The sequence below is a fragment of the Pungitius pungitius genome, chromosome 20 (assembly GCF_949316345.1).
Source record: "Pungitius pungitius chromosome 20, fPunPun2.1, whole genome shotgun sequence".
Classification (NCBI taxonomy): Eukaryota; Metazoa; Chordata; class Actinopteri; order Perciformes; family Gasterosteidae; genus Pungitius; species Pungitius pungitius.
In genome coordinates this window covers 9344654-9359804 of record NC_084919.1, presented here as the reverse complement: position 1 = coordinate 9359804, position 15151 = coordinate 9344654, and the positions used below count along the sequence as shown (strand labels likewise).

The window sequence follows — 15151 nt, the reverse complement described above, 5'->3', positions numbered from 1 at the left end:
TGTGTCCCAGGGACTTCATTTTCCCTTCTCTGCAACATCTTTCTTGAGTAAACAGCCCAATTTTCAGGACATGTCAGGTCAAGTGGAAAACAAGCAGCCCAGATGATGATACATTATCCGTTTTTTTTTTTCTTTTGCATTTCCCCTGGAATAAAATGAAGACTCTGTTGAATGAGAAAGCAGGGAAATTAAGGGTTATAAAGAAACGGCCAAATCCCCTAAATGGCTTCAGATGCGTCCCGGTATGATTCATGTCATTTTCACGACAGACCACATTTACAAAGCATGTCAGCAGCCTTTATGATTACATTCAGTTTTACCAGCTCATTCTGGATTTGTAATTCACATGTTGCAGCATTTCCAGATGTTCTTCTGGGTCCACACTGACCCAGAGTAAATAAAAGGTCAACAACTGCTAGAAGATATCAACGAACAATGTTAAACAACTAGGGAACATTTAAGCTTCCTAATAAATTACTGTCCCTGTACAGATGCATTTGCTCACATTTTTAAGTGAATGTATTCAGTGTTTGGCTAAAGATTCTGTTGCTGCGCTTGAACATTGTTGACCGAGATGAATAAACCATGCGGTTTTATGTACCAGATAACACGAGTTGCTTACTTGTCTCTAATCTACTATCTATAATGTTTATAAAGTAAGACAGTGGGGGGGGAGGGGGAAACAGTTGTGCAGTTCTTTATTAAATCAAACCCATTAATGGAAATCATAATTCCACCCATTAGACATCATCCAGTTAACACCACCTCTGAGGTACTGATGAGGACACTTTAAATGCACATTCACTGTCATCAGTGAAGGTCTGGTTTGCCATGTTAAACAAAACAAGCACACATTGTAACTGTTATTGTTCCACTTCCCCAATAACAGTCTAGCGTCTTCCAAATGAACCAAAATGGTTATCAAACCATGATAGCTTTAGTTGGATTCAAATTGCTGTCTTCATGTTTTAATATGTGCATATTAATACCACCAAATGCAACAATAAAACCACCTGAGCAGAGTAATAAGAAGCTGTGTATTACATTACCCATTGAGTGCCTCAGCTGCAGATTTTTAAAGCCCAATTCATACTAAAATTAATTTCATCTACACAACATGTAAACATATTGTCATAAGATATTGTGCACAAGACATAAGCTACTCGCATCAAAATGACCAACATACATTATTTGCCATGACAAACAACTTTAATTTGTTACCTTGGAGGATCAATTTGTGACCGTAAACATTTGTGCTCAAATCATTGGGAAAAATGAAGATCTAAAGTGTTAGCTAACATTGGAAGTATGACATGGCACAAATATGTTGTGAAAATAAACCTGTCTGTTACAGTAAATGATTCTTTCCAACGTGATGCAGAGCTAACGGACAATGAGGAGCAAAGACTTGGTCTTTTGGCTTAAAAGGTAACTCCTTCTGCTGGTACCTCTAACTGTTCCGATGAATCCACACCGTCCCGTCTCAGTCTTTGTGCTCTGACTTTGCGTTGTCGAACTGAATGACAGCGTATTTGCCGCTGGTCATCCACTCGGGATCTTGGGAGGCGAGCTTCTCGCCTTGGCCCGGCTGCAGACCAACCTGAACGTTGGCCTTGAGAGTCCTGAGGCTACACAGTGGTGCAGGCCCAAAACCTCTCAGTGCAGCATGGAAGCCCACCGCGTGGTCCCACTCCCGGTCCCCAGTCAGCTTTCTGTAGTTGAGGTCCCCCTTAAACAGCACCAGGTCTGCCCCCTGCAGGGTCGCATACAGGTCAGGCGCATCGGCTTCCATGTCACAAAACTCATGCGGCTGAGTCCAGAAAGGATGATCGTGATAGGACCACGCTCCTTCCTTCAGGTGGTTCTTCCACTGGACGCCACTCTTCGACATCCACTTGTGGTTGGCCGCCGTGGTCTGCCGGATGGTCCACTGAAAATCGTTAGCTGTGACATCAGAGACAAACCACGGGAGGGATTTGCCGTGAAAATGGACCTCATGGGCGAGGTGGGAGGATACGAGGAAATCTGCTAAGACCAAGTCAGTGAATAACTCAAAGCCAGAATTGTCCAGAACAATGTCGACTCTGACTGAAGTGGATTTCTTAGATTGTCCCGGCCTCTGAGGAGAAATAAGAGCTGACCATACCCGGTTAGAGTCATTCACCAAGATGAAGGGTTGCAGGCTGTCCAGGGAATCAATTGGACTGGTCTTCTGTGAGTTGTCTTGGCCAGCAGAGATAGACAGATCACACTTGTTCCCCCATAGAGAAACCTTGGGAAAGTCCAAATAAAAAAAAGTAAAAACACAAACCAATTGTGTCAATTTATGATCATGAAAAAGAATAATTAGAAAACTGACACATTATTTTGTATGACTTTATACATTCATCACATTGTGTGTTAGAATGACAAAATAAAAATGACACCAAACGGAGAGGAAGTAAAAACAGAAAATTACCCTTAAATATGTTGAAATCCCTCGCAAAAGGGGGAACTCAAGAATAGAGAAATAAGTATCTATCCCAAAAGAAACCCATTCACATACATATCATAATCATACATTTAATTTTCAATACCGCAGCTTTCACCTTCACCCAATTTCATTGTCATGCAATAGGCTGGTATAAAAGATACATACCTGGAGCAGCTTGTTGAAATGCTCAAGCAGCTGATTCTTTGAGAGTCCCTCCATATTCTTGTTGACGCCCTCCATGTATGTACATAAGGTCATCATAGCCTGCTGGGACTCAAAAAAGCTCTGAGTCTTTCCCTCATTAAAGACATCATAGTCACTGATGGGAGGACTGAAAAAGAAAAAAAAAAACAGAAATGCAATCGTTGATCAAAGGAGTAGAACAGATCGTAGCCCATGCCATTTGTGAACAAATGACAAAGCGGAAATGCACCTCGACTGGTCGAAAGACTAGGAAAGCGCTAAACAAGTACAACTCTTTTACTATTTTGTTGTAAATTGTACCAGTAATGAATATCCTTTAAGACTCATATTAAGAATGAGAGTATCGACAACCAAGAGTGAAAGAACAATTTGATAGCTTAAATGACCATATTTATTGTATTCAAATTTGGCTAAAAGAAATTGTGTAGACAAAAACTGTGTGGACAAAAACAAACAGATGCTAATGTAATGCAAAAACAGTTAATGGGGGGCAGCAAAAGATACCATTATAAAATGCAAATAGGTCTCACTTGAGCCACAGGGCCTCCTGTACTCTGCGGTACATGTAGCACTCCACGTAGAGCCAAGGAGACTTGAACCAGCTGACATCCTGGTCTCCTTGCAGCTTCTGCTGTCTCTGCAGGTACTGATTCCAGGACTCGGTGTCTTGCAGGCTGTCTGTTAGTGCTAGAAGTGGCTTATCGGTCAGAAGCTCATTTCTCATCTTAGACAACAGAGAAATAGTTTGCTTCTCTGCTTGGATCCCTTCCTGTATAGAATAAAACAGAAAAAGGGACCAGATTTTGGTTTAGATAACAAGTAATTAGTTGATGGCAACAGCTCGAATTCGTCTCATGGATAGAAAATTCTCACCTCTCCATATTCTTCAAAAAACTTGTTTTTGTTGCGATGTATTGTATCGATAACTCTAGTGAGGATGGTCGGCATTCTGTCCCTCACCGTCAAATAGGCGAATGACCTGCAGAGAAACCATACAGCCATTGACGGCCCACTGACACTTCCTCATGCGATCCTTCTAACGTTGAGCAGGTGTACGCACCAAGCTAGCAAGCTAATGCACCTAGCTAGACGTAAATATGAGGTTAGCATTGAACTTCGTAGACCTTCCTACAGCAAAATTATACTTAGTGGCATAAATTAAACCGTCGAAAAAGATTGATATTGGATCGAGTCAACATGGTACGCTTGCACGTAACGTAAATACCAACTTTGTGAATTCGTGTTAGCAATACCCTAATGATGCTGGTTTGAACATGACAGTCCTCGTCGCTAAGCTAGGACCGTGTAACGTTAAGTTAGCCGCATTATGAAACATGGGGGAAAAAGTTGTCAGGTCAACCGTCAACATACCCAACCACTTTGGCAGACAGTGAAGGGGGAACTCCGTGCACCGTCCGGTCAGCCGCCATCATTTTAGCAGTTCGAGGCGGTTCAAATACAAACTTTATTGACACACTTTGCAGGACAAGAACAACGTTTTGGGGTCCGCTTAAACATCAAACGCGACGCGTGACTTCGGATGCTAATTTGCAAAGCAGATTGTATTAAACCTGACGTTCTCTGTGTCTGGTAACAAGTGTTTTTTACATGTTGAAACGTATCTCCTTGTTCATTGTAGACATAGGCTTTATTAAGGAGAAGCTGCTGCCATCTAGCGGTTAATGCCTAAACTGTAAAGCTGGCAAGTTGTGTAACCCCTTTACGCATTTTGAGCCTGCCATTGCATTTTAAAGATCATACATCACGGCTTGTTTAATTAGGATAACTTTATTTTAATAGCACACATCAGTCTTCAGCGTTAAATGGTTTGGGGTGGGTCAGGGATCACAGAGGGGTACGCGCGCTGCCGCAATGCGCATGCCACTCTGTTGTTGCGGCAGCACCCCGAGCATCTCTAGTCGTCCAGAGCAACGGTTGTCATGGCGATATTGATTCGCTCTATCAGAAAAAGACAGAATTCGACACTCCCACCCCCCAACGCCCGAGGCTTTTGGCGGGAAAAGAGGGAGGGGGTAGACCAGCACTGCTCCAGCGAGTCCCTGCTGGGGTCCCTGATTAAATACTGAGCTAATATTCTTCTATTATATTGAATATATTAACTAGTAGAGTAGTGTGCAACGCATCGGAATAAAAGATTTATTTTAGAGTCGCAAACCGGAAGGTCTCCTAACTCTTGGTTTTCTTTTGGAAGAACATGACCAATTGATTTTTAGCCCCCACGACAACTAGGCTGGAAAAAAAACACGCATATCAATTCATTCTGGCGGTGTTCTTTTTTTCTTCCCCACTTTCTGATCAGCCCCGGTCACTATGGGAACAGGACGGGCCGTTGTCAGGATGTGGGGTCCTTGGGAGTGGGAGTCCAGCTGCGTCCACCTCCGGTGTTCATCCACCGCCGGCCTCCCATCCCCCCGCCGGCCCCAGCCCGGCCGGATCTGTTTTTCTAAACCGAGAAAGGAGTGACTCACCACTCCGGTTTCAAAACAGGCCATGGGGGGTGGAGAGGAGGGAGGTGTGTGTGTGTGTGTGTGTGTGTGTGTGTGTGGGAAGGGGGGGTTTAACGTTAAAGGCGCTGTTTAAACAGGTGTTTCAGCTCACCACGCAGTCGTCTAATGCAACAGTAGGCTTGAGCAAATAAATGTCCCGTTTAAATTGTGCCCTGACGTTATGAACGGCTAAATCAGAGTAAATGTCGCTATACTCACAATTACGTTTTATACGTTTTAAGCAATTTCAAGTAGTCTCTGTTGTATTTATGCTAAATGCATTATGCAAGAAAATCAATTTAGTTTTAATCAGCGCAAGGGCAGTCATGTGAAAGGCAAGTCTCTGTGTCCTTTCAATGTGCTTCTCTGAGCAAAAGGAGCAGAAGGATTAGTGGGGCATGAGGAAGCCATATGTGCATTACACAGACTTCTGCTAATGGCGGAGCATTATATGTATACAAAATAAAAAACTATCAATGAAAATGTATATATATCTTAATGATGAAAAACAATTAGCCATGTGGCTGTGTGTTCTTTAAATCCCCTGCTGTGAGCCTTAGAGCAAAGTAAACATAAATGCTTTTGTTCTGTAGTCATTACTATCTACTATTACTCAACAAGTTACCTCAATCAATCTTTTGCTTGTGAAACATTACATACCCTAACAGGCCTCCATATCTATTAGCTCATTAGTTTCAGGATCAGCTGTAGATGTATTGTTTGTTGGCAGGCAAGAGACTTTAAGGTCCTCAAGGGCTGCTTCATCATTTTCTCCTCTCCCGCTTCACTGTAACGAATAAACTCTCTGTCTATTCTCTGACATCCGAGTAAGCGTTTACAGAGCTACAACTTGCTTAATCTGGTCCTTCTGTGGACTCCCTGTCCTAAGGCTGAAAAACAAATCTATAGCGACAGGTCTAAAATTTGTGTTTACACAATGGGGCAACGTCTGCTGACAAAATATTGATGTGACTCCAAAGTGCATTTGTACGTAGGTTTTCATACTCATGTGCAGGCAATGTGTGGTATAGTTGAAATCTATTTCCAACCCCTTCACTTCCTTCTTTTGGTACTTCTTTCTGCTATGAAAATGTTTTTCCATCGATAGTTGAGTTGACCAATTCACAGGAAGGCCAGCCTTGGTTGGGATGACAAAATAACAGGTGTTACATAAGACCCCATCAGGGTGTTGGCTGCACAAAAAACTAAAATTCTACTAGGTCAATGACTCAATTTACAGTAGTCGATGACTCTGTACAACATACACAGTTGTGACATTGTTTGGTTATGATTTTCTAGGGAAACACAGGTTATTGTGCACAGGTGTGTTCGATGCTGCTGTGTAGCTCATAAGAGCAGAGTTTGAATACTGGAATCGTATTGTAAATTTTTGCCATAATTTTGTTCATTTCTCTATACTCTTTAACACACAATGTGTTCCAAAATGAGTGCAACATCACAATTTATGCATGCAAATTATACAAACAAGTGTTTTCCAATGACCAATATTATCTAGTAACATTTGTTGAACCTGTATTCAATAGCTTGGGTCACACAGTTAATACTTTTTGTCAGAATTATACCCTGCAATAATGAATACGCCTACAAAAGCCCTGTCCCTGTTTCCTGGGAAATAAAAAAATACTCCTCAAAATAAAGCTTGAGGAGTATTCCTTAAAATCACTATATATATAAAGCCCAAGCTTTATTTTTTACATTTATTTTGTTTATATATAAAGTAAGTATGGCTTATTGTAGTTTTCAAATTACTTTGTTTTTTATTAAAATACTATGTTCGAATAAGTCATGAGGCCTTTTTAGGAATAAGAATTTACCAAAAAATGAAGTTTTAACAATTATCAGGGGTAGACTAACGTTAAGTGCCTCTGCCTAATTATATTACACTTACGTTATATATTCAAAATTGGTAAATCAAAAAATGTGTGTTTTTGTTAGCCTCTACTACTTTTAAGATCAAAACCTCCAATAGATGAATCAAACATACGCCAGAGAAAATAAATGAGTTCCCAGGCAAATGTACTTTGATTAAAGTTTTTTAAACGCGAAGAATAATTGACTTTTTAATGTGCTATTTCTGTAGTTTTAGTAATGATACTTTTTTTTAAGTGATCCGGAATCATGACTGTCTGTTACTCATTTATTAAGCGTGGAAGAGACCTTTAATAATGTCCAAATGAATATAATAAACATATACGCTTAAATTGTAATCAAACCTTGATTAAAATTTGATGTCGGCTTTATTTTTAAAAGATTCAAATGTAACTAACACTACCGTGTGCAAGGAGTGTTATGCCACCCTCAAAAGCCACGCTTCGGTTTAATGTGTAACGTGTCGTTAACGGCAGAAAACAGGAAGATTATTATAACCGTACAGTGAGTCAGCGACGCTGATGGCTGTTAATGTTCAAACTCACCGGCTGTCAAAAAAAATGGCTAGCGGTGGTTGATCTAGCGGCGGTTACACAGTGCGTTGAAATTAACGTTAACTCAACCGCCCCCTTGCTCAACGGATTTTTACAACGGCCGTTTCTTGGCTGTTTTTTTTTTCACCCACAGTCATGTGATTGTAACGTAAAACCCCCTAACCGGAAAACAACGACGGACGACCCTCTCCGCCGCCGCCAACGAACGCAGCGTTAGCTAGCAACAGTACGAGCCGCTGCGAGCCCAGAGAGAGGACGGACGAGTCCCCCGGTAACAAACAAACAACGGCGACACGGCAAACTCCACGCATTTCACCGGAGTCGCAGGTAAGGCGGTTTTTACACACACACTCACTCATTCGCACGCGGGTAGTGATTCGTTTTTCGGTTACTTGTGTACGCTTTGACTAACTGTAATAGTCACGGGGGGAAGTTAAAAGAAACGCGTTGTGGTGACCAGCCCCATCCCCCTAGCGCCTCTCGCTCTTTTCCCCGCGCTTGTGTGTGTGTGTGTGTGTGTGTGTGTTGTGCGTGCGTGCGTTGTGCGTGCACGCGCGCGCTCTCTCGCGTGCGTGCATGTCCGCTTTGCTCTTGCTAGCAAAAGCAGAGACCCGAGGCCGAGGCAGGAACCGTTTTTCAGGCTAAAGCCCCCCGTTTCATGTACTTTATCTGTTTATTTTTTAACTCTCCCAACGGCTCTTTTGTATCACCCCGCATCCTTTTATCGCGAGCCGTATTAACGGGTTGTATCCAGAATAACAGTACATTAATCTACGGAAGTAACTATTCCACGTGGCTACGTCACATCGGGGGCGGTGCGTTATTGTTGCAAACAAGTCGGTGTTGATTAACACATGGTGGCTACGGCAGCTAAGTGCGAATTATATATATATATATAATATATTTTGAATTCACACGATTAACGTTAATAGCTGTGCAGTTGATCAACAGTGGTGCTAATCAGTCAGATATTGATAATAGCACGTTTAAGACATCTCGAGAGGCTCGTGGAGCGACCAACCAACACACATGATGGAGGCAAACCACACTGGAGGTTACAGACATGAATAAACAGTGGTATGCCATTTTAAACCACTGGGAACAATCAAAACAAAGCCAGGAAGAGATAAAGAGAGGTGCAAATACAATTTTTTTTAATGATCTGTATAGTGTAATTCTAATAAGAATAAGCTAAGTATTGGAGCTGCAATACCGTTGTGAATTAAGAAGTCAGAGCAGAGTAAAAAGGTAGGTGCAACCATGAATTAAAATATGTCTGGTATATTAGAAGTATTGGATTGCGGCAGAGTGGGCGAACTGTTGCAGGTTAATTATACTTTACTGACAAGATGAGTGAACTCGTTTTTTTTTTTAAATCTGTATTTTTGTGCAAAACTAGCCTCCCTGTAATGAAGCCTATAACCATAAAGGGTTCAAATATTCACATAACTGTTTTAGGGGGTATTGGTTTTCACTTTATGATACTGTTACATGCCTTGATGCATCTGAATTGTTTTGAAGGGTATGTGTAATAATTAGTCTATACTCAATGGCATAAATAGCATTACAACTAAACGAATGTTTCATGCAGCAATTGTTTCCCTGGATTATTATCTATGAATATAGGGAATGATTCCTATAAATTCTAAGGAACGAGTGCGACCCATGTATTTCACCAACAGTTCAAAAGCTAGTTAAACGCATGGTTAGGTTTCTGTCATATATATATTTGAAAAAGCAGACAATTTCTCATTTTGGAAGCTGCAACCAGGGAGCATTTGGCTGTGTAAAACAGATTTAATGCATGACTATTGTAATAACCTGCATTAATTGGTTGGGTTCCCTAACCTTGCATCTTGAGGGATTGCTGTTGCTGTATTCCCCTCCCACAAGATACAGGAACCTAGCCTTTTCCTGGAGCGCTGCAGTGTCAATGCCTTTGCACTCTGACCTCTCTGATGAAATACATATGTGCAGTGGGCTTAATCAGCGTTTTTGTCAGCAGCAGCAGCAGATAGAGGCGTTCATTCATGTTTTTATTGGTAGATTGTCGGATGAGGTATCCCCCGTTGTGTGTCCATGTAGCTTCACGCCTTAGGCTGTGTGGCGTGGAGAACAGTCTGGAGAAAGAAGATTCGCCCTGCCCACAGGCAGTTTTCATTCTCCACTGGAACGGGGGTAGAACCAGTTCTGCTTTAGGAATGTGTGTCAACACCCCAAACCCTCATCATGTGATGGCCTGGAGCCCTTTTAGTCTTCCACTGACCTTTTAAGGTCAACAAAACCTGTCCTATTGGTCAGCGGAACGCACGTAGGTCGAAAATGTCCCTTGAGGTTTCAATTGGACGTCTTGCGCTCCATCTGACCCATGTCATGTCTTCAAAGCAGTGATGAACAAACTATTTTATATACCTGTTTTGTCTCTCTCTCACCCTGGTATTTGGGGGGCAGAAACCTCCATTACATTACAATATATGTCATTTAGCTGGCGCTTTTATTCCAAAGCGACTTACAATAAGTGCATTTCCACCATAAGGATACAAACTAAAAAATATAAGAAAGTGCAATTTCATTAAATAAGCCGATTTACAACCTGCAATTTAAGTGCTACAATTTGTTAGTCTTTTTAGTCGAGGTACAGTCTGAAGTGGTGTGTCTTTAGATTGCGGCGGGAGATATGAAGGCTCTCTGTGGTCCTGATGTCATCAGAGAGCTCGTTCAACCATTTCGGAGGAACAAGCAGCTTGGCAGATGCAGAGCGTAGTGTGCGGGTTGGGAAGCTCAACTTCTGCAAAACCTGATGGCAAAGTGAATCTTTATTAAAGCAGGATGAACATAGTACATAAGAACAAGTAGATAGTTTTACAGATTTACCCGTTTGCACAGTAATTAGCTTGCAAATTTAGTGCTAACCAGACACGCATCAAAGATTGACCAAAGGGTTCCTGTGAGGATGGTATAGAGCAGTGGTTCTCAACTGGTGGGTCCCTGCGAAAAAAATTAGAATAAAAAAAAAAAATCATCCTGTGATTTTATTTTGAAGAAACTTTTTTAATGCAGTGGAGTGTCTTTTTCTTTGCCTGCTCGTCTGTCCATATTTTCAGCAGCGTGTGCCAGGTTCGGTCAAACCATTCTCCATATGGGGGAGACATTGGGTTTTTAGGATAATTAAACATCCTGAATATAAAATTTAGCTTATGAACTTGATTTTGAATAAATTTGAGATGTTGAGAATGTTCCTCGATTTGGGTCGCGGCTTGTCATTAAGGGGTGATGGTGGGTCCCGGAGCCAGACCAGTTGAGAACCACTGGTATAGAGAACCCTCTCTCTGGCCACTCTGGTTGTGATTTTTACTCCAGAATTATTATGTCCAAATACCCACTTGTACAATAAAATGAAACAGATTAGACCATGATGGTTTTGAGTTGTACCATTTGATGGAGTAATGTTCTGTGACATTAGTGCTCGATAAATTACCTCCATCGTTACAAAATGACTCTTCACTGTTGTGTTAAGCTAGCTTTTACAAGGTCGTTAGATCACCCCCATCAGCTTGTCACTTTGTGGTCACAATAAACTCTGTTCTCCTTCCAGACAGGAAACTCATTGCTGCTTGTGTGTATCTTTTGTGCAGGTTGAAGAATGGAGTTGGCCAACCATGGTCTTATCCTGCTGCAGCAGCTCAACGCTCAGAGGGAGTTTGGCTTCCTGTGCGACTGCACTGTGGCTATAGGAGATGTCTTCTTCAAAGCCCACAAAGCTGTCCTCGCTGCCTTCTCAAACTACTTCCGGATGCTCTTCATTCACCAGGACAGGTACAGGAAGAATGTATTAATAGGTCGGTCAGATCCAAGCTCCGATACCTTCCTGTTGTCCCTTCAGAGAATTTACTCAACAGCCACTTGTGCTGCCAAAACGTACAGATGCCGTGTGAAACGCAGACTCGCTTCTCGTCTCCGTAGTTGAGCCCTGGACTGTATCTAAATCTTTTTAGTGTGATGACCCGCGACTAATGCTGTTTGATCAATGGCACGGATTGAAGTGACAAATTGGAGGGCCTGTAAGGACATTGAGATTAAAACAAGGTATCTTAGCTACACTGATAATGTTAATGATAACTGAAGGACATACAGACCAAATTATTCCCACGCAAGATTTCAACAGCCTCTGACTAATAACCTAATGCTATGAGTTGTTATCTTAAGAAAACTAGCATGTACGCTACATTATTTTAAATGATCAAAGTGAAAAAGGCCATAGGCCTGGATTGATAGGACGGGCATATTATAGTCCCCTTTTCTCCATTATTTGATTTATTGGAATGTAAATTATAACAAAATATATTTTGAAGAAGACTACCAATCCTAGCTTTAAGCAGACTTTTCCTCATATAGTAAAGGAATGAGGGTGTTCATAAGGGACATCTGTGTTATCATATCATTTAGTGTTATCTAATATTGTCATTACAGACATCATTGGTCACCACTTAGCTGTAATTTCGTTGCCTTTCAGTGATTGCGTGCGGCTGAAGGCTGCTGACATACAGCCGGATATCTTCAGCTACCTCCTCAACCTGATGTACACAGGCAAGCTCGCCCCCCAGTTGATAGACCCTGCACGCCTGGAGCAGGGGGTCAGATTCCTGCACGCCTATCCACTCTTGCAGGAGGCCAGCCAGTCTGTGTATTCCCACACCGAGCAGCACAGCATCAACCTTTCCACCTCCCTCTACGGCATCCAGATCTCTGACCAACAGGTAGGGCTGTCGGCTAGATTGACCTCTCAACGGCAGCTCTCTTCTCCTTTCGACATGGAGCAGCTGAGCTCCGAGGGGAAGTATCTATCCACGCCGGCTGCAACAGCTTCCTACGACAACTCCTTAGTGCCCAAGGTAGCTTCGTCGCCCCCGGACGTGGAGGCCTCGACCAGCGGCACCAAGCCCGCAGCTGAGGAGGGGGCGATGGACTTACTGAGTGGGGATGCTTCCTCGGCCACTGCCATCCTCCACGTGAAGCCCAGCATCATGAAGAGGAACTCCTCCTTTCGGAAGCACTACTCCTGTCATCTGTGCAGGAGTCGTTTCACCCAGAGGAGCCTCCTGAGGGAGCATCTCCTCCAACACACCCATTCTCTACAGCAGGCGCCCGCTGAGCCCAGCAGCGCGCTCTCACCCGTCCTGAGCGTAGAACAAAGCATGCTAGAGTTAGAGGGGGTCCTGAAGGGAAGCAAGGCAGCGTTAGGGGCCTTGGCCGCCGCCACAGCCGTAGAGATAATCAGTGACAGCGAGCAGACGCCGGTTTCGGGAACCAACTCGGACTCTCCGCGCGCCGAGGTGACCACCTCCAGCTGGGGGGTGGGAGGACTGAATTCCCAGGCGGACACGCCGCCTCCGTCGGACATTGCGGACATCGACAACCTGGAGAGCGCCGACCTCGACCGCGAGGTGAAGCGGAGGAAGTACGAGTGCTCCACCTGCGGGCGCAAGTTCATTCAGAAGAGCCACTGGCGCGAGCACATGTACATCCACACTGGAAAGCCGTTCAAGTGCAGCGCTTGCGGCAAGAGCTTCTGCCGGGCCAACCAGGCCGCCCGCCACGTGTGCCTGAACCAGGGCGCCGACACCTACACCATGGTGGACCGTCAGAGCATGGAGCTGTGCGCCGCGGGGGACGACAGCAGCCAGATGGAGGCGATGTTCTTGGGCTCGTCGAAGCCTTACAAATGCAACATTTGTGCGACCACCTTCTCCAGTCCCAACGAGGTGATCAAACATTTGTGCTTCACTCAAGGGGGGTTGGTGGGGCTGCAGGGAAACGCGGGCGCCGGGATGCTGCTCCAGCGCGAAGAGTTCTCCAAAGATGACGGCTCCGATCTGTCCAACTCCGGCACCCCGCTGGAACCATTAAAGACTGAGGAGATCCTTGTAGAGTAGTGCCAAAACTGTCTTATCTGTCTTTTTTAACATGTATGTTTTCTTTCTAAATTATGGTTAATAGGTAAGCTAAAGGTTAAGTTAGTCAGGGTATGGGTGTTTGAGCTCCTCGATCTACTAAAACTGTTTTTCTTTTCCCATTAGTTTAATGAGGATTGGGGTTACAGTACTTTGGACATTTATGGTCTCGAGCTTGACAAACAGTGAAGTAAATCCCCAATAGCTCACTGGAGTTAAATCCAACATGATTATGAAAGCAAGTAACTTTTAAAAATTTGACTTAAGGCAGAGTTACCAATAAGGGACATGAAGTAACTATTGATTTGTTTCATCTTATCATTTTATGGGGGTGTACGTTGGTATTAGACGCACACATGTCTGTCTGCACCACGTCGTTTTTTTTTTTCTTTCTTTCACTCAACAGCTAAAGTTGTGGTAGGGCTGCACACGCATACTTGGAGTATAAGAGGAAGAGGAAGCCGAGACAGTTCCGGAGGTCACACATGTTGTGAGATGAGTGCTGTGATAGATTTAAGGAGGAGAAAGCGCTGCACAGGAGTCTTGTTTCTTCATGGTCGCGAATGAGGGGCTCATTCTGCAGACCAGGTATAGGGTATGATTCCATCTAAAAGCACACAACATATTCAGACCTGAGACAATCTGTGTTCCACTATGTGACCGATATGCAGGAAATTACAAATGTCTTCCGTTCATGTTTTGTTGTTGTTCATGCTCATCAGAAAGAATAACTTGAAATGTAAAGTAACGACCATTATTTGCATCCTTCTCAGACCTTTTAGTTAGTTGTTGATTTGTTGACTGTGCTAAGTGTGGTTATGGTTCATGTCTCCTTACACCCGATTAAAGCATAGTTGCTCTTTATAACTGAGTTGGGCCACTAAATAAATTGGTCACAACAAGCCAGTGTTTCTTGAATTTAAAGTTGAGCCCTTTGATTCAATTAACTTTTTTCATTTTTACTTAAGTTGTACAACTTGTTTGTTGGTGAAAGAAGCAACGTGTTTCCTCGGACACACAATTGATTGAAGGCTGTCCTGTACAATGTTGTACATTGTGTCTTTATATCATTTGCTTCAATCTACTTTTAAAAGCCCGTAATCTTTGTTTGACATGCTTTTCTAGTTTTAAATGCAACAATATATTTTCAAAGATTACTTTATATTGCAAAGGTTTATGTATATTGGTAGACAAATAGCTTTAAAACTAGGATTACATTTGGTTTTGTACAATTGTATGTACAAGAAATGAACATGATCATTTCTTAAAGAAAAAGGTGAGAATAAAGTCTAGATTTTAAGTCTCTTTCCCTTTCCAAATTTGTACTCATGCTAACCTTCTTATTCATTTTCTGTAAAGGCAATCATTTCTCTGTATTGTTGAGACCTTCTGACAATAATGTTTGTTCTTGAACCAATCAGAAAAGGAAGTAGTAGTTGCACCAGTAGGTCCTTTTATAGAAAATATTGTGGAAAGCGCATAGAAACTGCTGACATAATAATGCTCCACCTGTCAGTGTGGAGGTCATTTGATCTCAGGCAGCGATGGCGGTGTGACACAGGGACAGCTAGC

General features: G+C 42.8%; 2 protein-coding genes across 3 annotated transcripts; one reads left to right on the top strand and one right to left on the bottom strand.

Annotated features, from left to right (window-relative positions):
- Nucleotides 1-681: 681 nt before the first annotated feature.
- On the bottom strand, nucleotides 682-7635 carry armt1 (acidic residue methyltransferase 1). Of its 2 annotated transcripts, XM_037448726.2 has the most exons (6): nucleotides 7620-7635; nucleotides 6190-6322; nucleotides 3551-3656; nucleotides 3208-3446; nucleotides 2639-2804; nucleotides 682-2272 (listed from the first exon to the last, which is right to left on the bottom strand). In XM_037448726.2, exons 3-6 carry the CDS (start codon nucleotides 3623-3625, stop codon nucleotides 1484-1486), a joined length of 1269 nt encoding a protein of 422 aa, XP_037304623.2. In that variant the 5' UTR covers nucleotides 3626-3656; nucleotides 6190-6322; nucleotides 7620-7635; the 3' UTR covers nucleotides 682-1483. The 2 variants fall into 2 exon arrangements, with proteins under 2 accessions (XP_037304623.2, XP_037304622.2); XM_037448725.2 differs by lacking the exons at nucleotides 6190-6322; nucleotides 7620-7635 and adding an exon at nucleotides 4049-4305.
- A 110-nt stretch (nucleotides 7636-7745) lies between these two features.
- On the top strand, nucleotides 7746-14884 carry zbtb2b (zinc finger and BTB domain containing 2b). The gene is made up of 3 exons (XM_037448724.2): nucleotides 7746-7955; nucleotides 11264-11444; nucleotides 12142-14884. The coding sequence occupies exons 2-3, from the start codon at nucleotides 11272-11274 to the stop codon at nucleotides 13559-13561; spliced, it is 1593 nt and encodes a 530-aa protein (XP_037304621.2). The 5' UTR covers nucleotides 7746-7955; nucleotides 11264-11271; the 3' UTR covers nucleotides 13562-14884.
- Nucleotides 14885-15151: the final 267 nt, after the last annotated feature.

What these genes read in the sequence shown, in the direction of transcription:
- armt1 (XM_037448725.2), bottom strand. Translation starts at nt 4,110, where the DNA reads ATGATGGCGGCTGACCGGACGGTGCACGGAGTTCCCCCTTCACTGTCT. An exon ending in CTGTCTGCCAAAGTGGTTGG is followed by an intron (nt 3,657 to 4,048) that starts GTATGTTGACGG and finishes GTTTCTCTGCAG; the next exon opens with GTCATTCGCCTATTTGACGG. An exon ending in CAGGAGGCCCTGTGGCTCAA is followed by an intron (nt 2,805 to 3,207) that starts GTGAGACCTATT and finishes TTTCTTTTTCAG; the next exon opens with TCCTCCCATCAGTGACTATG.
- zbtb2b (XM_037448724.2), top strand. Translation starts at nt 11,272, where the DNA reads ATGGAGTTGGCCAACCATGGTCTTATCCTGCTGCAGCAGCTCAACGCT. An exon ending in CTCTTCATTCACCAGGACAG is followed by an intron (nt 11,445 to 12,141) that starts GTACAGGAAGAA and finishes GTTGCCTTTCAG; the next exon opens with TGATTGCGTGCGGCTGAAGG.